The following is a 22,120-nucleotide window of genomic DNA, read 5'->3' on the forward strand; positions in this document are numbered from 1 at the left end:
CTCATCAGCAGTATTTAAGTCTTGTGATTTCTATCCGTGCCTGGTTAAAGCTTGTAGGGGGAGTTTCCATACTGTAATGGCTGTCCTTTAAGGATGCAGGACCCCTGACCCTCTGTCTGGACACTGCTGGTTGGCCCTGTGCGGATCACATGCACTCTGCCAAGTAAACCTCTAGCAATACACCATAAACTGAGCATGTGCAGCCTGACTCCAAAGAATCTGTCTTATTTGGACATGTTTTGGAGACCATGCAAGAAGGGGAGGTTTATGCACTTATGGGATAACTTTATTCTGAAAAAGAAAAGGATCGCGCACCGACTTAGTCCATTACCAAATGTAAAAGCTTTATTAAAAGTGAAATAAAAGCAATAGTCCTACTCACAAGAAAGCTTAGTTGGGTACAGACTTCTCTGGCAGTAAAGCTGGATCACTTGGCATCTACAGGCAGGACTTGATGACAAGAGGATCGGACGATACCCTGAAAGGCTGACGCGTTTCTGGGGTGCACCCCTTTCTTCAGATCCTAGGCGGTAATGCACTAGGTCTGTGCGCCCTCCTTTTCATTTTCTTTGTAGCTATACAAACACCCATTGTTCTGAGGAGGGCTGCAAGACTTTAGACTTTGCCTCTAACTAAAGACTGGACTATTACTTTATTCTGGCAATTGGAATATATTTATGGGCATACATGTACGTTTTTGCACATTTAGAGTGCGTTTACGCTGCACGAAAGCTCCTCTCCGAATATGTCTTAGGTAATTTTTTTTTTGTCCAGCCTGTAAACCCTTCCTCTTTTTAAATACTCGTGTAAGCTCAGGCATTGAAAAAAATCCGCAGAACGCCTGTATAAGCGGCCTTTTTTTTTCTCTATGTGCATGAGGCCTTATACTGCCAGATATTTTAGGCTTCATGTACATGGGACATTGTAAAACCTCTCCTGAACGATGGAACTTAACAGCTAGTAACTGGCATTTAAAAACTTTCGTTGCGCCAGGTTTACATGCCGCGTTTACGTTTTCGAAACTACTGCCATAGTGGTTATCTATAAGAATATACATGACTTCTGCATGTGTATCCTTACCTGTCAAATGTCTACCCTCTGTCTGTTATGAGAACCCACATATTCTGTGGGTGGGTCTGTTGTCTGGAGCTCGGTAGGTGGTGTGATGTCAGTAGACTCCCATCCACCTCCTACACTCCCCCCGTCAACATGCATGTTCTCCTGTATATTTCTTACACTGAACTCCTGCTATGATCACTAACATCCAATCAATACCCATAAAAGTAACCAAATTACTTCAGCATACCCAATCATGCTGCGGTATGGAGCTTCCAACCCTGGGAGAGCTTGAGAAGAAAAGGAGGGGATCTGAAGTACACAGAATGTGTCTCTCTCAGGCTCCTGCATGAGATCTGTAAATTACCGATCACTCACACCAAGGGGGAAGAACTGACTCCTATTTCTCTGTGTCCGTTTTTATCTTGCTGAAAAAAGATTAGAGGACTGCTCAGAGCTGGATTAACTATTTGTGGCAAGACTGGGAACAGATAACATGATATCCTATACCAGTGATGGCGAACCTTGGCACCCCTGATGTTTTGGAACTACATTTCCCATGATGCTCATGCACTCTGCAGTGTAGTGGCGCATCATGGGAAATGTAGTTCCAAAACATCTGGGGTGCCAAGGTTTGCCATCACTGTCCTATACTGTACAAAGTTCAAGCCTTAATTAAAAAATTTTTTGGGAGGGTTTACATCCACTTTAAGGCCTCCGTGTACACTGCTGCTGGTAAATGGACATTTTAGGAGCAGTTTTTTTTTTTTAGCAGCTACCCCTGAAATCGCCTTTGTTATTTTATCAGTACACGTACACAGGATCGTTTTTATAGTTGTTTCTAGGCAGTTGAGTTTAGAAGCCTCTTTTGGAATGGCAAAAATCGGAGGCATTTGAAATGGCACATGCCTGTAACCGCTTGTAAACGCGTTTAGCAGCATTTCGTATAGTCGTTTTTTATTTTTAACATAAAAAAAAATATATATATATAAAATATATATATATATATAAAATATATATATATATATATATATATATATATATATATATATATATATATATATATATATATATATATATATATATATATATATATATATATATATATATAAAAAACATTGCTTCTAGAAGCATTTGTAAAAAAAATAAAATAAACGCAGCTAAACAGATGTTTTTAGATGCCAATTTCTAGCTTTCACGTTAAATCGTTCAGGAGAGGTTAAACAACATCCCGTGTACATGAAGCCTAATGCCCTGTACACACGATCCGAATATCCTACAACATTTTTGGCTTAATAGTCGCAAGTAGAAATTGGTGATTTAAAGCGGGAGTTCACCCATTTGTAAAAAAAAAAAAAATTTCTCCCCTTAGCTTCCTGCTCGTTCGGTCTAGGGGAATCGGCTATTTGTATTAAAATATGAGCAGTACTTACCCGTTTTCGAGCTGCATCTTCTTCCGTCGCTTCCGGGTATGGGTCTTCGGGAGCGGGCGTTCCTTCTTGATTGACAGCCTTCCGAGAGGCTTCCGACGGTCGCATCCATCGCGTCACTCGTAGCCGAAAGAAGCCGAACGTCGGTGCGGCTCTATACTGCGCCTGCGCACCGACGTTCGGCTTCTTTCGGAAAATCGTGACGCGATGGATGCGACCGTCGGAAGCCTGTCAATCAAGAAGGAACGCCCATTCCCGAAGCCCATACCCGGAAGCGACGGAGAGGATGCATCTCGTAAACGGGTAAGTACTGCACATATTTTAAAATAAATAGCCGATTCCCCTAGTAAAAACGAGCAGGAATCTAAGGGGGAAAAGTGCCCTCTAAGGGTGAACCCCCGCTTTAAAGTCACGAAAAATTCTAGTACGTCCTAAAAAAAAAAAAATCAGAAGTGATGTCATGTGTTGTAATGTATTTGTATTGTATTTTCGGACGGCAACTGTACTGACTAAATGAAAATCGTACGATCTGCTACTGTACGAGAACAATTTTCGTGCATGTCCGATAAAATATAGAATGAACTGTCATGATCTGCTCTCGATAGCTCTGTACAAACGATCGGATTATCTTGAGATTATTCATCGGATGACATTTTTCGTATGATATTCGGATCGTGTGTACGGGGCATAAGGCTTCTGGAGGCTGACTGTATTGTCTTTTATATAGTATTCATCAGCTGGAAGCCTGTGTCAAATAACCAAAATATTAGTTTAATACTTCTACTGTTACAGGAACTCATCACATCTAAGCTGAGATAATGGTATCTTCATACAGTATCTCTGTACCGTAAAGCTGCTAATTGGTAGCTGTTGAGCTCCTCCATCCCTGATTGGCTGCTGTGTCCATGATACCTGCTGGCAATGTCCTGTGCTATCACTCCTTATATAGACTGCTGCTCTGGACACCAGCAAAATGTTAAACATGTTTGTTCCATTTATCTGATGCAGTGGCATTTAAAGAACGATAAATCTCAAGTAAACATTGTATTTGGCATACCACATCCAGTTTTTAGTGTGAAATTATGTAGGATGGGCAGATTGTTGATTTTTAAAGTGATAATTTTAGTATTTATTTACAGGGGGAAAAAAAATCTGTTGTGAAATGAGGCTATGTGTACATCCAGTAGGTTTTCTGGGGAAATAAATATCATGTTTTACCCTTGGAAATATTGTAAGGATTAAACAATCTAAGCAGATTTATTGACAGCTGTTGAAACCAGCTGTACTCTGTTGTCTGTGCTTTGTGCCATGGAGCTGCTTCTCTTTTGGGTGTACAGTGGGCAAGGCCGGACAACTAAAGGAAGAATCAACAAGTTGTAAAGACTGTGGGGGTTATTTACTAAAACTGGAGAGTGCAAAATCTGGTGCAGCTCTGCATAGAAACCAATCAGCTTCCAGGTTTTATTGACAAAGCTTATTTGAACAAGCTGAAAGCGGAGTTCCGCAGAAAAAAAAAAAAATATTAAGTCAGCAGCTACAAATACTGCAGCTTCTGACTTTTAATATATGGACACTTACCTGTCCTGGGCGCCCGTGATGTCGGCACCCGAAGCCGCTCGATCTCGGGTGCCGCCATCTTTGGTAAGGGAATTGGGAAGTAAAGCCTTGCGGGCTTCACTTCCTGGTTCCCTACTGCGCACGCGCGATCCCACTGGTCCCTGCTGGCTTCTGTGTCTCCCAGAAGACAGTGGGGGAGAGCAGAGTAGGCGCCGGACGTGGCATAGGTCACAACGATCACCTCTGTGATCTATGCCTGAAAGTAGGAGAAAATACCAGTATTACACAGGTGTCTACTCCCTCCTCCCCCTTGAAAGGTGCCAAATGTGACACTGGGGGGTCCAAAAAGCGAAACTCCGCTTAAAGTTACAAGCTGATTGGTTGCCATGCACAGCTGCACCAGATTCTGAGCGCACCAGTTTTAGTAAAACTCAGCCAGTGTGTCAGGGGCTTGCTTGGAGAATAAGAAGCATATTTCTTTTCTGCCGATATGGAAAGTCATAAGCGAAGAAAAGTCATTGAATGTAGGTGTTAACTTTGCGATGAGCATAATTTATCTCTGTTGTATTGTAATAAGTCACTTAGTTGTTTGTATGGCTTTTATATTTTGCCTTATATAGTTTTGGTGTGGGTAAATCAAAAGATAAGATATAAAAGTGTATTTTGCCCTCCATTGATCTCTAAACCAGGGCTCGACAAATCCCGGGCGCCAGGTCGCCATGGCGACTAGAAATAGTGTCCTGGCGACTTGGCTTGGAAGGTGTTTTTTTTTTTTGTGAGCCGGCGCCATCTGGTGGTGAGCCGTTGGTATTACAAGTTATTACCACCAGATGTGAGCTGGCGCCATCCGGTGGTGGCCGTTGGTATTACAAGTTAAGCATTACAAGTTAAACAGCAATTCTAATGTCATTTTTCACTGCCATCTTCTTCCCTCTAATTAGAACCCCCAAACAATATATATTTTTTATCCTAACACCCTAGAGAATAAAATGGCGATCGTGGCAATACTTTCTGTCACGCTGTATTTGCGCAGCGGTCTTATAAGCGCACTTTTTTTGGGAAAAATTACACTTTTTTTAAATAAAAAAATAAGACGACAGTAAAGTTATTCCCGTTTTTTTTAATATAATGAAAGATAATGTTAGGCCGAGTAAATTCATACCCAACATGTCACGCTTAAAAATTGCAAACTTTTACCCTTTAAAATCTTCATAGGCGACGTTTAAAAAAATCTACAGGTTGCATGTTTTGAGTTACAGAGGAGGTCTAGGGCTAGAATTATTGCTCTCGCTCTACCAATCGCGGCGATACCTCACATGTGTGGTTTGAACACCGTTTACATATGCGGGCGCTGCTCACGTATGTGTTTGCTTCTGCGCGCAAGCTCGTCGGGACGGGGTGCGTTTTCTGGCTCCTAACTTTTTTAGCTGGCTCCTAGATTCCAAGCAAATTTGTCAACCCCTGCGCTAAACGTATATAATAACGTAAAATACATATTTGAACCCCCAACATTACGTCTGTTTAGGCAATTATCCCAACTTAGGCTCAAATTCTCTTGATGGTTAGGCCAGTCCATTTACTGGGTTAGATATTTCAATAAAGGGTTAGTTCACCTGTGCCTATGCAGATAAGTAACAGCCAGTGCCTCTAAAGATGTATAGAGGATCTAGACGAGGATCTGACTTGGAGACAACTTCCATTAAAGTCTATGGGAAAAAGTTGGATAGAAGTCACCTTGAAGTAGTACAGGAACCTGTTCTGAAGTAGAAGCAACTTCAGCAGTGTTAATTAAGACTAACATGGGATTTTACATGTAATGCATCTTGGGGTCTCGGTGTGAACCAAGCCTTAAAGTGGTTTTAAAGGCAATGTTTTTTTTAGTTGTTAAATAACAAACACATACTTGCTCTGTGCAGTGGTTTTGCACAGAGCAGCCCGGATCCTCCTCTTCTTGGGTCCCCCGCTGGCACTCCTGGTCCATCCTTCTGGCCAAGTGACCCTAGCGCAAGCAGCTTGCAATGGGGGCACCTAATCAGATCAGACGCGCTCCTGAGCTGCTGCTCTGCGTGTCCATTCACACACAGAACCGCAGCTCGGTCCCACCCCTCCCTCGCCTCATTGGCTCACTGGCTATGATTGATTCAACCAATGAAGGCAGGAGAGCCCCCAGAGAGCCGAGGCTCTTGTGTACTTTGCTGGATCGCGTTGGGGCTCAAGTAAGTAAGAGGATGCTGCTCTGCTGCACAAAGAAGGTTTTTTCCTTTATACATAGAATGCATGAAGTAAAACAAACTTGATCCTTATGAACAGAGCTCAACAAATTCCAAGCGCAAGGTCACCATGGTGCCTGGGCTTTTGTCAGCCATTCGCCTCCCACTTGCCATCTGTGCTATAGCACGAAAAACTGCTACAGCACAGTTGTCCAGTTCTGGGAGGGCGTCTATTGACGTCCTTCTATAACCCTTGACCAGAATCCACGAGGACAACACAGACCCATCAGTGCAACCTCATCAACGCACATCGGTGAAGAAGAAATACTTTAAATTGTTAGTCCTTTGCTTCTTCAATGGTTCTGATTGATGAATAGATCTGAAATAAAGAGTGTTTGTTGCCCTACAGAATGAATATTTGTCTATTACCCCAAAGCGATGACTTTGCCACCATTCACTGTCTGAGACGTGTTAAATAATGCTAACATTTTCTGCTGAAAATTAGCAGTGGAGGTATTGACACTTGTATTAATCAAAATTCTTCTCCTACGGATGATGTTTTGACAAATTGACATGGGAATAATAGGGTGACTTGATGTGAAATAGGGAAAAAAGTAAAGATTGTGCGTGACTGGTATATGATGAAGGAATGATTGACACCCACTGATTGCTCATCTTGTCCAGATCTACCTGGCATGCTCTGTAGGGTTATGCCTCTGTATAGTGGGAATATGGCACAGATAAATCCTTTTTTTTTTTGTCATACTCCATATGCTTAATCCTGGTTAATCTAGTATATTAAACTGTATCCATGAGTACGCAGCTAAGCCTGTGCTTGGCTTGTGTGTAGTGAATGAACTGAAATCTCTATTTAAATAAACTGTATAACATCATCTGCTTGGCTTAGACATTGTACAGTTTGCTCTTACCTGGTCTTTATTTTCATGATTTTACGCTACTGCTGTATCCTTACAATAATGGCATTTACACCTTTTTTTTATTATGCAAATATTCAATATATGTAAGTTAACTGTCGTCTTTTTTGTGAGCGAAAGTATAGAAGGAACTTATATTTTAGAAAGATTTTGTCTTTGACAGTAATCTGACAAATGGAGGTATTGAACAAATAATTTACAGGTGTTGCTTTTGCAAAGAGATTAGTTGTAAAAACTATCTTTCGGAAAGCTGTAAAAATGTACGGCATGTCTGTGCAGAATCTTTTTGGTTGCGCGGCCTATACTCCTAGTAGAATTTGTTTTGTTCAAAAATGTTTGTTTTTAGGAACTTTTTTATTTGATTTGATTTTGTAATTGGCAAGGTAAAATCAATATTTGTTTCGATCACTTATGAGAAAATTCAAAGAAGCAGAATGGATTTTTTTTTTCCTCAAACCAACTTATTTCTAAGACCCCTCTCACACGGCAGCCGTGTTGACGCTAAAGCGCAGCTCGTTTTAGCGACGCTTTAGTGCTGTTTAACCACTTCAATACGGGGCACTTTCACCCCCTTCCTGCCCAAGCCATTTTTCAGCTTTCAGCGCTGTCACACTTTGAATGACAATTGGGCGGTCATGCAACACTGTACACAAATGAAATGTTTATCATTTTTCCCCCCACAAATAGAGCTTTCTTTTGGTGGTATTTGATCACCTGACAGGCCGGGCTGGTGCTTGGATAAGGGTCTGGTATGGATTTGAGGGGGGGGGGGGGTGGGTTTTGGCGTAGGGGGTTCCCCTTAAAATCCATACCAGATTGAAGGGCCCGGTATGCTCAAGCCGTACACATGCCGTTTTTTTTTTTTTTAAACAAAATGGCGTGGAGTTCCCCTTCATGCACAAGTCGTGTACAAGTCGCATGCCAAAGTCGGATCTGTTAATACGGAATCCGATTTCATAAAAAAAGTAATGCAGGAACTACTTTGAAGTCGGCACGACTTAAAGTCCTGCCAGTATGAATGGTAGTCATTGAAAATCATGAAGAATGACTTCTCATATGATTTTGCAGTCAAAATCGTGGTATAAGTTGTACAAGTGTGAAAGGGGAATTTTTTTTATAGTATATATGCCATATGCTGCACTAGGGAGAAAAGTTGAGGACTCTGCTCTACCCCTCCAGTGCTCACTGGAACGCTGGGCTGTGGATGGGTCATGGCTCCACTGTTGGAGATGAGATAAATATGATGAGACTGATATGGTTTTGTCAATCGCATTTCTGCTTCTGTTCTATGAATCCATATTTCTTTATCGTACATCACGGGACACAGAGCAGCATATTCATTACTATATGGGTTATATGGAGTACCTTCAGGTGATGGACACTGGCAATCTCAAAAACAGGAAGTGCCCCTCCCTATATAACCCCCTCCCATAGGAGGAGTACCTCAGTTTTTACGCCAGTGTCTTAGGTGTTGGTCATGGTTTAGCTTGCCTCCACATCCTTGGGATTAAGGTGGGCTAACCGGTTCTGTCCAAAGGCCTCAGTGCTAAAGTGGTCAGTAACCGGACCCCAAACCATTGGGGTATAGCCCATAATGCTTTCTGTCACAGAGAGCTGGACTCTGGGCCCAGAACTTAGAAACCTTTGGGGGCCTAATGTTTCTGTTGCCAGGGTGCTATATGGGCCCAGGACAGTGGATCCTTCATAAGAACCCAGGGCCTGAAGGTCTAGACGCCCCACGGAGATGGGGGAAGATTGGACCTCTTGCTGTGCAAAGTCCTGCGGCATGGAGCAGGTAAGTGAAGGGGAAACTTGCGGAACTTGGTTCGCAGCAGGTTTTTTCTGGGGGAAGGTCACAGTGGGACATGCCTATGGTTTATGCGCTGCATCTGGCAAGGTGAGTCACATATCTTAGGATAGGATGACTCTGTATGTATATATATTCCCCATAATCGTGACCTCCCTGGTAGTATTGCAACTGGTGCTAGAAAGCATTGAAAAAGGGCCTGTGTGTATAGTGACAATTCTCTCTAAGAGAAGCCCCTGGGAATCTACTGAGGTTTCTTATGTAAAAGGGAGTGAATGCTCCTACCTGCAAGCCTGCTCAGAGAGGTCCAGGCGGTTGCTGCAGGAAAAATGCCGCTCTGTGGATCCTGGCCTGGACAGCAGGATCAGCCTCTGACCTCCTCGTGTGGTCCCCCCCCCTCCGCGCGCGCGTCCCCGTGATATGGGCGCAATTTCGCGCCGTTTTCTGACAGGGGAAGGGCGGGCCTGTAGGTAAAAGGAAGGGGCGGCCCTTCCAAAAAGTTCCCAGCTCAGTGAAGTGTTGGAACTGAGAGAGGAAGGACCAGAGCGGCAGAGTGGGGCGCCGAGGACACACAGTGGCCAAAGAAGAGTATTACAGTCTTCAAAAAGACTGTCTTTTACCCTAGAGATAGGGTTTCTTTTTCAGCAGTTTTTTTTGGCAAATACTACTAAAGGGGGACAGAATGGTTTTTCTTTCTTTGGTTTAAAAAAACAAAAACAAAAAAAACAAACCAAATTAATAAGGAAGGCATTTTTTCCCCCAGAAAGGTTTTTGGGCAACGACTATTTTCCCAAACACCGTTAAGTAGCGGGCGTACCTCGGTATTGTACCATGGCATCTGGTTCTGAGGGTACAAGAGGTGGGGATTCCCCCAGAGGGTCTGAGGTCTCGGACAAAGTAATACCGCTACTTTCCCCAGAGGGAGCCTTGGTGGGACCATCGAGATCTGGGGCTGGAGCTGGCACGGGTCAGTCCAACCCTAGGGTGGTCACGGACGAGGTACTGTCCACCTCTCTAAAGGAGATGGAAAAAAGAATGGAAAAAATGATAGCCAAGGCTATGCGGGGCAAAAAAACGGAATAGATCTCCGTTGCCCGAGTGTGAACCCTCAGATGAGGAGGTCCCTTACGCAGGGGACTTGGAAGACCTCTTGGACAAGGACCAAGTAGGTTCAGGGATCGAGGATCCGGGTACGGAGGAGTCTGGCGCAGCCTCCCAAAGGGAGAGCTGGTGGGTTCAAGTTTTAACAGACTTGGTCCATAGGACGTTCAACTTGCCAGTACCAGATCTCCAAGTATCAACGGTCTCAGCTTTGGGCTCACTAAGAGCGCCTCAAACCAATGCGGTTTTTCCGATCCATCCTCTACTAGAGGAAGTTATGTTCCAAGATTGGGCCAAGCCAGATAGAATCTTTGTACCACCAAAAAGATTCTCTGCCTTATATCCTATGGAAGAGAAATTTTCCAAGAGATGGGCAGCCCCGGCTGTAGACGCGGCCATCTCATGTGTTAACAAATCTTTAACATGCCCTGTAGAAAACATACAGGTGTTCAAGGATCCGGTTGATAAACGCTTGGAAACGCTACTTAAAACCTCCTTCACTACTGCAAGGGCAGTAGTGCAGCCAGCTGTGGCTGCAATTGGGGTTGCACAAGCATTATCGGATCAAGCTAAGCAGATGCTTAAACGTATTCCTGCCCAGCAGGCAGAAGAATTTTCGGACGTCCCTAGGGCCATACGCTTTACGGTAGATGCGATTAAGGATTCTATCCAGCAAGCGTCACGTTTATCGTTATCCCTTATCCATATGAGAAGACTCTTATGGTTAAAGAGCTGGGAGGCAGAGCCCCCATGCAAGAAGCTCCTGGTAGGGTTCCCCTTCCATGGAGGACGACTCTTCGGAGAAGACCTGGACAAATACATCCAGACCATTTCAAGCGGAAAAAGTACTCTTTTGCCCACCAAGAAGAAGTTTCGGGGGCCTGCGTTTAAACGACAGTACTCCCCTGGGCAGGGGCCTTCCAATACCAAACAGTATCGACGGCCTCCTGCAAGATCAAATTTTAACAAGTCGCAGGGACAGGCCGTCGCAGGCAAGAAGCAGTGGTTTCGCAAGCCAGCAAAGCCAGCCCCCAAGCCGGCCTTATGAAGGGGCGCCCCCACCCTCGAAGGTGGGGGGAAGTGCGTCTCTTTGCAGAGGTTTGGGAGGCCAGCATTCCCGACAGATGGGTACGGTCCTCCGTGGCTACAGGCTACAAACTAGACTTCCTAAAGTTTCCTCCTCCTCATTTTCAAGAGTCAAGAGTACCAAACGATCCGAAGAAGGGAGCCGCATTAATAGCGGCATTGAATCATCTACTCTCTCAGGAGGTAATAGTAGAGGTACCAGTCCAAGAACAGGGGCTAGGTTTCTACTCCAACCTATTCATCATCCCAAAGCCCAACGGCGATGTCAGGCCAATTTTGGACTTAAAAATGGTGAATGCATACCTAAAGGTCCGCTCATTTCGGATGGAATCCGTGCGGTCAGCAGTTGCCGCACTTCAGAAGGACGATTTTATGGCATCCATAGACATAAAGGATGCTTACCTTCATGTTCCAGTTTACCAGCCACATCAAAGATTTCTACGCTTCTCGGTGGCTCTACGTCATTTCCAATTCATGGCGCTTCCCTTCGGGTTGGCTACGGCCCCCCGGGTGTTTACGAAGGTCCTAGCTCCAATCCTAGCCAATCTAAGGATCCAAGGGGTCACGATCCTAGCATACCTGGACGACCTCCTAGTCATAGATCACTCGTCTCCTGGCTTGGAACGAGCAGTGGCCCTCACAGTTCAGTACCTCGAGAGGTTCGGCTGGGTCCTAAATCGAGAAAAATCAGCATTCCAGCCCACAAGGCAGTTGGAATATCTCGGCATGAGATTAGACACAGAACAACAGAGGGTGTTTCTGCCTCTGATAAAAGTCAAAGCCATCAAGGAATTAATCCTACTGGTTCTAAGCAAGAAGGAACCAACTGTTCGCCTATGTATGCGGTTACTAGGCAAGATGGTGGCCACATTCGAGGCGGTACCCTACGCCCAGAGCCACACTCGCATCCTGCAGGCAGCCATCCTGTCAGCATGGAGCAGGAGGCCACAGGCCTTGGATATCCCTTTGCCGCTCTCATCAAGAGTCCGACAAAGTCTGTGTTGGTGGTTAGACCCTCAGAATTTACTGAAGGGGAAGTCTTTCAGCCCAGTGGCTTGGAAGATAGTAACCACAGACGCCAGCCTGACAGGCTGGGGAGCAATTTTGGATGGATGCACTCGCCATGGCACTTGGGCAAAGCCAGAGAAGCAGTTGCTTATCAACATCTTGGAGCTCAGAGCTGCTCGACTAGCCCTCAGGGCTTGGACGTCCAAGTTGCAGGGGTTCCCGGTGAGAATTCACTCGGACAATGCCACGGCAGTGGCATACATAAATCACCAAGGGGGAACCAAGAGTCAAGCCGCTCAGAGAGAGGTGAGCTTGATTCTCCTATGGGCAGAAGCTCATGTGCCCTGCATATCGGCAATATTCATTCCAGGAGTGGACAACCTTCAGGCGGACTTTTTAAGTCGCCAGACTCTGTTGCCGGGGGAATGGCCTCTACATCCACAGGTCTTTCAGACACTCTGCCAGAGATGGGGAGTGCCGGACGTGGACGTCATGGCATCAAGACTCAACAAGAAGCTAGATGGGTTCATATCCCGCTCAAGGGATCCGATGGCCTGCGGAACCGATGCGCTGGTTTGCCCTTGGCATCAGTTCAAACTTCTTTATGCTTTTCCCCCGCTCCAGTTACTACCCCGCCTGCTGCGCAGGATCAGGGTGGAGCACATACCAGTCATCCTGGTAGCTCCATCATGGCCCAGAAGGGCATGGTATTCACTAATCCTAAAGATGGTAGTGGGAGACCCTTGGACTCTTCCTCTACGGCCAGACCTGCTATCGCAAGGTCCGATCCTCCACCCTGCCTTACGGCATCTAAATTTGACGGCCTGGAAGCTGAATCCCTGATTCTCAGGGGTAGAGGTCTGTCTCAGAAGGTAATCTCTACCCTAATCAGAGCCAGGAAACCGGTCTCTAGGGTGATTTATTACAGGGTCTGGAAGGCCTATGTAGGCTGGTGTGAGTCCAAGCTATGGCTTTCTCGTAAGTTTACCATCGATGGAGTATTGAGTTTTCTCCAGCTAGGAGTGGATAAAGGACTGGCATTAAGCACTATCAAGGGACAGATTTCAGCTTTGTCAGTGTGGTTTCAGCGGCCGCTGGCCACCCACTCGCTGGTTAAGACCTTCATGCAGGGGGTCTTACGTATTAATCCTCCAGTTAAATCCCTGCTTTGTCCGTGGGATTTAAATCTTGTTCTGTCAAGTTTACAGAAACAACCTTTTGAGCCGTTGGCTGAAATTCCTTTGGTTTTACTGACAAGGAAGTTAGTATTTTTGGTCGCCATAGTTTCCGCCAGAAGAGTATCGGAACTGGCAGCCTTATCCTGTAAGGAACCATATCTTATTTTGCATAAGGACAGGGTCGTTCTCCGCCCTCATCCTTCCTTCCTACCGAAGGTTATATCCAGTTTTCATCTAAGCCAGGATTTGGTATTACCATCCTTCTTTCCTAAACCTACTTCCAGAAAGGAAGGGTTGCTGCATACCTTGGATATTGTCAGGGCCATGAAGGCCTATCTTAAAGCTACAGAGAAGATCCGGAAAACAGATGTGTTGTTCATTTTACCGGATGGGCCCAAGAAGGGGCAGGCAGCTGCAAAATCCACCATCTCGAGGTGGATTAAACAGTTAATCACTCAGGCCTACGGCTTGAAAGGGTTGCCTCCTCCGTTATCATTAAAGGCTCATTCTACTAGGGCCATGGGCGCCTCCTGGGCAGCACACCACCAGATCTCTATGGCTCAAGTTTGCAAGGCGGCAACCTGGTCTTCGGTCCACACGTTTACAAAATTCTACCAGTTGGACGTAAGAAGGAATACTGATACAGCCTTTGGGCAGGCAGTGCTGCAGGCTGCAGTTTGAGACCCTCGGATTCCGGGGGCTCCCTTTTGAGTTAAATTTAAAATTTTAAATTATTTTGGATTTATTATGATTTGAGTATATCTCTAAATTAAATCCTTTTGTCTTGGGAAGATGTTCTCCCTCCCCTCATTGTAAGCATTGCTTTGGGACATCCCATATAGTAATGAATGCTGCTCTGTGTCCCATGATGTACGATAAAGAAAAAGAGATTTTTAATACAGCTTACCTGTAAAATCTTTTTCTTGGAGTACATCACGGGACACAGAGCTCCCACCCCTCTTTTGGGGACCATTTTGGGAGGCATACTGCTTGCTACAAAACTGAGGTACTCCTCCTATGGGAGGGGGTTATATAGGGAGGGGCACTTCCTGTTTTTGAGATTGCCAGTGTCCATCACCTGAAGGTACTCCATATAACCCATATAGTAATGAATATGCTGCTCTGTGTCCCGTGATGTACTCCAAGAAAAAGATTTTACAGGTAAGCTGTATTAAAATCTCTTTTTATTAAAGGCTTGCACAGTCTGTACTAAGACTCCTTTCACACTGAGGTGCTTTTCAGACTCTGCTCACAGCTGACAGCTGTCAAAAAACAAAACAAAAACACAGGCAGCCTGCCAAGTTTATCACAACATTGTCCACACCAAGAGAGGACTATAAACAAAGTATCTTTTTAGTTCTTCTTTTTTTTAGATCAAAGGTGTATATATATATATATATATATATATATTGTGTGTGCTTTTTTTTTTTCCGCAGAGACCCTAGAGAATAAAATGGCGGTTGTTGCAATATTTTATGTCGCACTGTATTTGCGCATTTTGTATAATGTGAAAGATGTTACATTGCGAGAATCTTTATTCTAAGCACAAATTTGTGATTCTCAATAAGCATGAATCATGCAGCTCTACCTGTAATCAGTAAGAAATTGTCTTTTCAGCCATTGCATTGTAGGTCAGCACATCAAAGTAATCATTTACTTATGACATCAGCTCCATAGAGTCTTCAAACTAGAGGACCTGAAAACAGCGCACCATACCATTAAAGTGGAAGAAAAGCCTCAAGTCTAACTATTCTTAAAAATGTCCCCCCCCCTCATACCTATTCTGCTAACCTGTAAAGAAAAAAAAAAGCGTATACTTGTCTATTTTAATCCGCTCCGGTCATGTGATCCCGCAGCTCCGGTTCCCCTGTGTCAATGACGAGAGCCATGGAAGTCTATGGGTGATGTCATGGCTCCGGGAATTCCCAGCTGTTGCCAAGCGCTCCTTGAGCCGGGGCTGCAGGATCACGTGACAGGTAAGTAATCAAGTGATAGGTAAGTACACTTACTTTTTTTTTTTTTTAAATACAGGTTGGGTAGGATAGTTATGAGGAAGAGAGAGGGAACGTTTTCAGTAAGTGTTAGACTTGGGCTTTTCTTCTGCTTTAGACCCCTTTCACACTGAGGCAGTTTTCAGGTGTTTTAGCGCTAGAAATAACACTTGTAAAGTACCTGAAACCTGCTTCCCATATTTTGCAATGGGTGCTTTCACACCCTGGCGGTGTACTTGCGGGACGTTAGAAAAAGGCCTGCAAGCAGCATTTTTGGTGCGGTTTTGAAACGCTCCCAAAACGCCCCTGCCCATTGCAATGAATGGGCAGAGCTTCTGAAGCGCCTGAGAAACGCTTCGGAATCGCATCAATGGAGTTTTTCACCCCTCTTTGGGGTTTAAAGCGTCCCGCTAGTGGCCGAAAAGTATCGCTTAAAGGCACTAAAGCACAGCTAAAATAAGTGGCACTTTAGCGCCGCCGCGGCCCCAGGGTGAATAGGGTGCACTTAGCCCTTTAAATGGCCTCCTGTTGCTTCCATATACTGTATATCCATGCTGCATAGTCATGCTTTGATTTCTTTCAAATGCAATCATGTCCAGAAACTCACAGGATATGTGTTACTTACACCATCTTCTGCATCTTTGTCCTGCAATAAGCTCGGATTTAGTGGCGCTCGTTCTGTGCAATGTGCTGAGTGTGTCCAGTATTTATATGCTGTATTTTTGGGACATTTAGTAACTGTCCTGGTAAATGTTGATGCTTATGGAACTAGATTTTTTCTTAATTTTTCTTTTTTCTCTTTCTTGTTTCTATTTTAGATGGCGTACCTCAGGTTTATTACTTTGGCCCATGTGGTAAATACAATGCCATGGTGCTAGAATTGCTGGGGCCAAGTTTGGAAGACTTATTCGACTTGTGTGACAGAACATTTTCCTTAAAAACTGTGCTCATGATAGCCATACAACTGGTAAGTAGGCGTGGACTTTCCGCATGTGTCCATCTAAAGAGCTGGGATGTTTTAGTAACTAGGCATATGGGAAGAGACTATATTACTTGCTCCAGTGCTTCTTCTCCCGGACGCTCTGGGCTGTGGATGGTCTCTCCACGTCATCACATACAATGCAGGACTGATGTGCTCAGGCAAGTAGGCCACCACGTCCCCGAGGGCCTTCGAGAGACCTGTCGTACAAATAGAGAGCATCTGCCAGAGTGAAAGAAGCCTCGTCTGCAATTCCATTGGCTTTCAGAGCCCTTTCACACTGCCAGCGCCCGAAAAAACGCTGGTAAAGTCAAGACCCCTTTCACACTGGGTAGTTTTTAAGGCGATTTGGCATTAAAAAAAACGCCTCAATGGGAAGGGGCGCTTTAGGAGCGGTGGATTCAAAGCGCCTAAAGCGCTGCAAAGAAGCTGCTTGCAGGACTTTTTTGGCGCCATGCACTGCCCCAGTGTGAAAGCATTCATTGATTTTAATGGAAATATGTTTTCAAGAGCTTTTCAGGTGTTTTTTTTTTTTTTTTTTTTAGATCGCCTGAAAAGCGCCTCAGTGTGAAAGGGGTCTAAGCAAAGTATAAGACCCCTTTCACACTGAGGCGCTTTTCGGATGCTTTCACGCTAAAAAAAGCAACTGAAAAGCTCCCAAAAACCTATTTACATTAAAGTCAATGAATGCTTTCACACTGGGGCGTGTGCGCTGACAGGGAGGTGAAAAAACGCCCCTCTCCATTGAATCAAATGGAACGTTTTTCAAAAGCGCCTGAAAAGCGCTCAGTGTTTTACTGGCAGTTTAGAAGCGCCTCAGTGTGAAGGAGGCCTTACACTTCCCCCCCCTCTACCACTAGGAAAAAAGGAGAATTTAATCATTGTAGTGTGGTGGGGGGGGGGGGGGCAGAGATGGGCATTGATTGCTTTGTTGCCTTTTTTGGGGGAAGCTTGGTAACCATTCAAAACTGTGGTGAAGAAAATGTGAAGTCTCTGACCAATCCCAGGGCAAGTGAAACATAAATGCATTGTTTGTAACTTTTTTGTGTGTGTATCCACTGTGGTGTTGTTTGACTAAAACTGGAGAGTGCAAATGTGGTGCAGCTGTGCATGGTGGGTAGCAAATTGGCTTCTAACTTCAGCTTGTTCAATTAAACTTTGGCTAAAAAAACCTGGAAGCTGATTGGTTTCTATGCAAACCTGCATCAGATTCTGCACTCTCCAGTTTAACCACTTAAGGACCGGACCAATATGCAGCTAAATGACCCAAGGGGTTTTTACAATTTGGCACTGAGTCGCTTTAACAGACAATTGCGTGGTCGTGCCACGTGGCTCCCAAACAAAATTTGCGTCCTTTTCTTCCCACAAATAGAGCTTTCTTTTGATGGTATTTGATCGCCTCTGCGATTTTTATTTTTTGCGCTATATACAAAAATAGAGCGACATTTTTGAAAAAAAAAAAACAATATTTTTTACTTTTTGTTATAAGAAAAATCAAATAAACTAAATGTTAGTCAAACATTTAGGCCAAAATGTATTCAGCCACATGTCTTTAGTAAAAAAAAAATCGCAATAAAAAAAAAAATAGCTACCTAGCGGGAACAGCGACACTAATGCAACGATCAGAAAAATGATCGCTTAGTGACACTGGCAATAGGGAGTGAAAGGGTTAACTAGGGCGGTGATCAAGGGGTTAAAACTCTATTACGGGGGGGGGTACGGGGGCTACCCTGAACCTAACACTAACTGCCTGTCACACTGACACTAAATGCAGTGATCAGTACATATATGATCACTGCATTCAGTGACACTGTGACTGGGGGTGGGGGGTGATCGCAAGGGGTTAATGTGCCTATGTGTAGTGTGTGTCAGTGTAGTGTTGTGCAGACTCACTGTGTGATGTGATCTCTCCTCAGCGGCGGTTGAAAATACCGCCAAGAGGAGAGATCACATCAATTTCCTCTTCCTGTATTTACACAGGCAGAGGAAGTGACACGCAGGGGGAGCGCGTGGATTGGCTGAGAGCGATCCGGAGGGGGCGGACAAAAACAAACAGCCGCCCCCTCATCCCGGATCGCTCGGACAGCCACGGAAACCGCCGCATGTACCGGGGGGGGGGGGTCCCGACGGGACCCCCGACCCACGTCTAGGCAGGGACGTACAGGTACGCCAATGTGCCTGTACGTGCCATTCTGCCGACGTAAATGTACATGCAGCGGTCCGGAAGTGGTTAAGTAAATCAACCGCAATGTGTTTAGCTGTTCACCTGTAATTCAGCTTTTAAAGAATACATTTGTATCCCAGAAGACTAAATTGTTTTTCATAACATATATACTGTTAAAATATAATTCCATACTGTATTGCTATATACCGTATATACTCGAGTATAAGCCAAGTTTTTCAGCACAATTTTTTGTGCTGAAAATGCCCCCTAGGCTTATACTCGAGTCACCTTTTTGCGCCTGATCTCCCGGACTTTGGGGACCTGGTACCAGCCGGCCATAGGTCCCCTGGACCCGAAACTTGGCCAACACGTAGCCCCACTCTTCCTCTACAAGTGTGCAAAGTTTGTTGTCCTACGGCCAGGGAGCACCGATTTTTTAAAGTCGGGAACCCCTTCCATAGACTCCCTTGTTAAACTGTCATTTCTCCGGTGACTTTGGGGACCCGGTAGCGGCCGGTCATAGGTCCCCTGGCCACACTCTTCCTCTACAAGTGTGCAAAGTTTGTTGTCTGGGGGACCTACGGCCGGGGAGCACGGATTTTTCAAAGCCGGACACCCCTTCCATAGACTCCCATGTTAAACGTCAATCTAGTCATGGACACCCTAGGCTTATACTCGAGTCAATACGTTTTACCAGGTTTTTTGTGGTATAATTAGGTGCCTCGGCTTATATTTGGGTCGGCTTATACTCGAGTATATACAGTAATTTATATCTCTTAGATTGTAAGCTCTCATAAGCAGGGCCCTTTTGAGTCTTATTGCACCAAATTGTGATGCAACTGTTATGTTTGTCCTCATTTTGTTAAATCGGTTGTATACCTCAAGGACTAAAAACCCCTGTAAGGCAAAGGCACTACATACTAGCTTGTTATGAAATGCTTTAGAACAAAGCCCCCGCACTGTCTCCCGGTCACCGCCGTGGGAGGCTGACATTTTGCCTCAGTGATTCTTTCCGGGTTCTCGGCTCCGGCCATGCGTGCAGGAGTCTTCTTTCCGCCAAGGAGCTCTGATTTTCCGGCAGCATCCGCCGGACCTTCAGAGCGCATTCACCGCTGATGTCAGCGGCTGCATGCAAAGTGAAAATCTCCTAAACCGTACAGGTTTAGAAGATATTAATTTTACTAACTGGTAATCCTTATTAAAGGCTTACATGTAGGTAAACATGTGCTAAAGGGGTATACACCACTTTAGGCGCTGCGCAAACTGTTGGAGCTATATAAATCCTGTATAATAATAATATATGCCTAATCTCTGACATATTTTATTAATCAACTGCTTTAAAAAAAAGTGTATATATATATTTTCTTTCAGCATTTTCCTAAAATTTTTAGCATATTTTTTTTTTCTAAATACTTCCCTATCCCTTTCAGAAAATACTTTGAAGTGTTTGCTTTTCAAAATATGGTAATTTTGTGGGTGTCTCGCCTACCCTGGCACTTAAAGCCTCATAGACACAATCGGATTTCCATCGGACAAATCTGTGGAATTTTGTGCAAAGGAAGTTGGCCGTGAACTTATTCTGCATGCAGACAGCAGAACTTTTTCAGCAATCCGGTCCTTCTTGCTGCTTGCCATGGATATGAGTGAGGGCAAGATGGCCCCCACTCGTCTCCAAACGTCACTTCCGCCCATGCGTCTTAAAGGCACATTTTTATGTTGTAATTTTTTCAAATGACAAATATTTTTTTTTTTACATTTTAGTCTAAATATGAAATCTGAGGTCTTTTTGACCCCAGATCTCTTTTTAAGAGGACCTGTCATACTTTTTTTCTATTACAAGGGATGTTTACATTCCTTGTAATAGGAAAAAAAGTGACCCGTTTTTTTTTTTTTAAGTGTAAAAATAAATTATAATCAAGTAAAATAAGAAATTTTTTTTTTTTTTTAAAAAGCGCCCCGTCCTGACGGGCTCGCGCACAGAAGCGAACACATACGTGAGTAGCGCCCGCATATGAAAACGGTGTTCAAACCGCACAAGTGAGGTATCGCCGCAATCGTTAGAGTGAGAGCAATAATTCTAGCCCTAGACCTCCTCTGTAACTCAAAAGATGCAACCTGTAGAATTTTTTTAAACGTTGCCTATGGAGATTTTTAAGGGTAAAAGTTTGACGCCATTCCACGAGCGGGCGCAATTTTTAAGCGTGATGTGTTTGGTATCATTTTACTCAGCGTAACATTATCTTTCACAATATAACAAAAAATTGGGCTAACTTTACTGTTTTTTATTTTTTAATTAAAAAAAGTGAATTTTTTCAAAAAAAGTGCGTTTGTAAGACCGCTGCGCAAATACGGTGTGACAAAAAGTATTGCATTGACCGCCATTTTATTCTCTAGGGTGTTAGAAAATAATATACCGGTATGTTTGGGGGTTCTAAGTAATTTTCCAGCAAAAAAATAATGTTTTAAACTTGTGAACACAGAGTCTGAAAAACAGGCTCGGTCCTTAAGTGGTTAAAATATTATTATACTGTTATATTATTTAACCACTTACCGACCGCCGCACGCCTATTTACATCAACAGAGTGGCACGGGCAGGCAGTTGGCAGACAGGTACGTCCCTTTAAATCTGACGCCCAGCAAGCGCCTCGCGAGTGCGCCTGCAGGTCCCGGGAACTTGATGTTCCCGAGAGTCCCGCAATTGCGGTCGGCAAGAGCAGAACAGGGGAATGCCTTTGTAAACAAGGCATTCCTTTATTCTGCCTAGTGACACTGTCACTGATGACCGTTCCCTGTGATCGGGAACGTTCATCGGTGATGTGTCATGTTTAGCCACGTCCCCTAACTGTAAGAATCATTTCCTAGAGAACACTTAACCCCTGCAGCGCCACATAGTGGTTAACCCCTTCACTGCCAGTGTAATTTTTACAGTAATCAGTGCCTTTTTATAGCACTGATCGCTGTAAAAATGACAATGGTCCCAAAATGGTGTCCGATGTGTCTACCATAATGTCGCAGTTACGATAAAAATCACGGATTGCCGTCATAACTAGTAGAAAAAAAAAAATTATTAATAAAAATGCCATAACATAGTCCCCTATTTTGTAGAAGCTATAACTTTTGCGCAAACCAATCAATAAAAGCTTATTGCGATTTTTTTTTTACCAAAAATATGTAGAAAAATACGTATCGGCCTAAACTGTGCAGAAATATAAAGATATTTATTATATAGTTACATAGTTACATAGTTACATAGTTACATAGTTAGTCAGGTTGAAAAAAGACACAAGTCCATCCAGTTCAACCTCAAAAAAATAAACAAACAAAATAAAAAACACAATACAATCCCATACACCCAACTCCATACCCACAGTTGATCCAGAGGAAGGCAAAAAACCCCAGCAGAGCATGATCCAATTTGCTACAGCAGGGGAAAAAATTCCTTCCTGATCCCCGAGAGGCAATCGGATTTACCCTGGATCAACTTTACCTACAAATCTTAGTACTCAGTTATTTTATGTACATTTAGGAAAGAATCCAGGCCTTTCTTAAAGCAATCTACTGAGCTGGCCAGAACCACCTCTGGAGGGAGTCTGTTCCACATTTTCACAGCTCTTACTG

The 22,120-nt window shown here is 44.2% G+C and overlaps 1 protein-coding gene across 8 annotated transcripts in view; it reads left to right on the top strand.

Moving 5' to 3' along the window:
• The window catches only part of CSNK1G3 (casein kinase 1 gamma 3), a 149,440-nt gene that overhangs the window by 67,657 nt on the left and 59,663 nt on the right, over window positions 1-22,120 (top strand). For 7 of the 8 annotated variants that reach the window (XM_040344410.1, XM_040344400.1, XM_040344425.1 and 4 more), the window contains exon 4: window positions 16,178-16,326. In XM_040344410.1, coding sequence (XP_040200344.1) covers window positions 16,178-16,326 — 149 coding nt within the window. Of the gene's footprint in view, window positions 1-15,224; window positions 15,345-16,177; window positions 16,327-22,120 lie in introns of all 8 variants that reach the window. The other variant, XM_040344458.1, reaches the window with a different exon arrangement.

Source organism: Rana temporaria, chromosome 1, assembly GCF_905171775.1.
Source record: "Rana temporaria chromosome 1, aRanTem1.1, whole genome shotgun sequence".
NCBI lineage: Eukaryota > Metazoa > Chordata > Amphibia > Anura > Ranidae > Rana > Rana temporaria.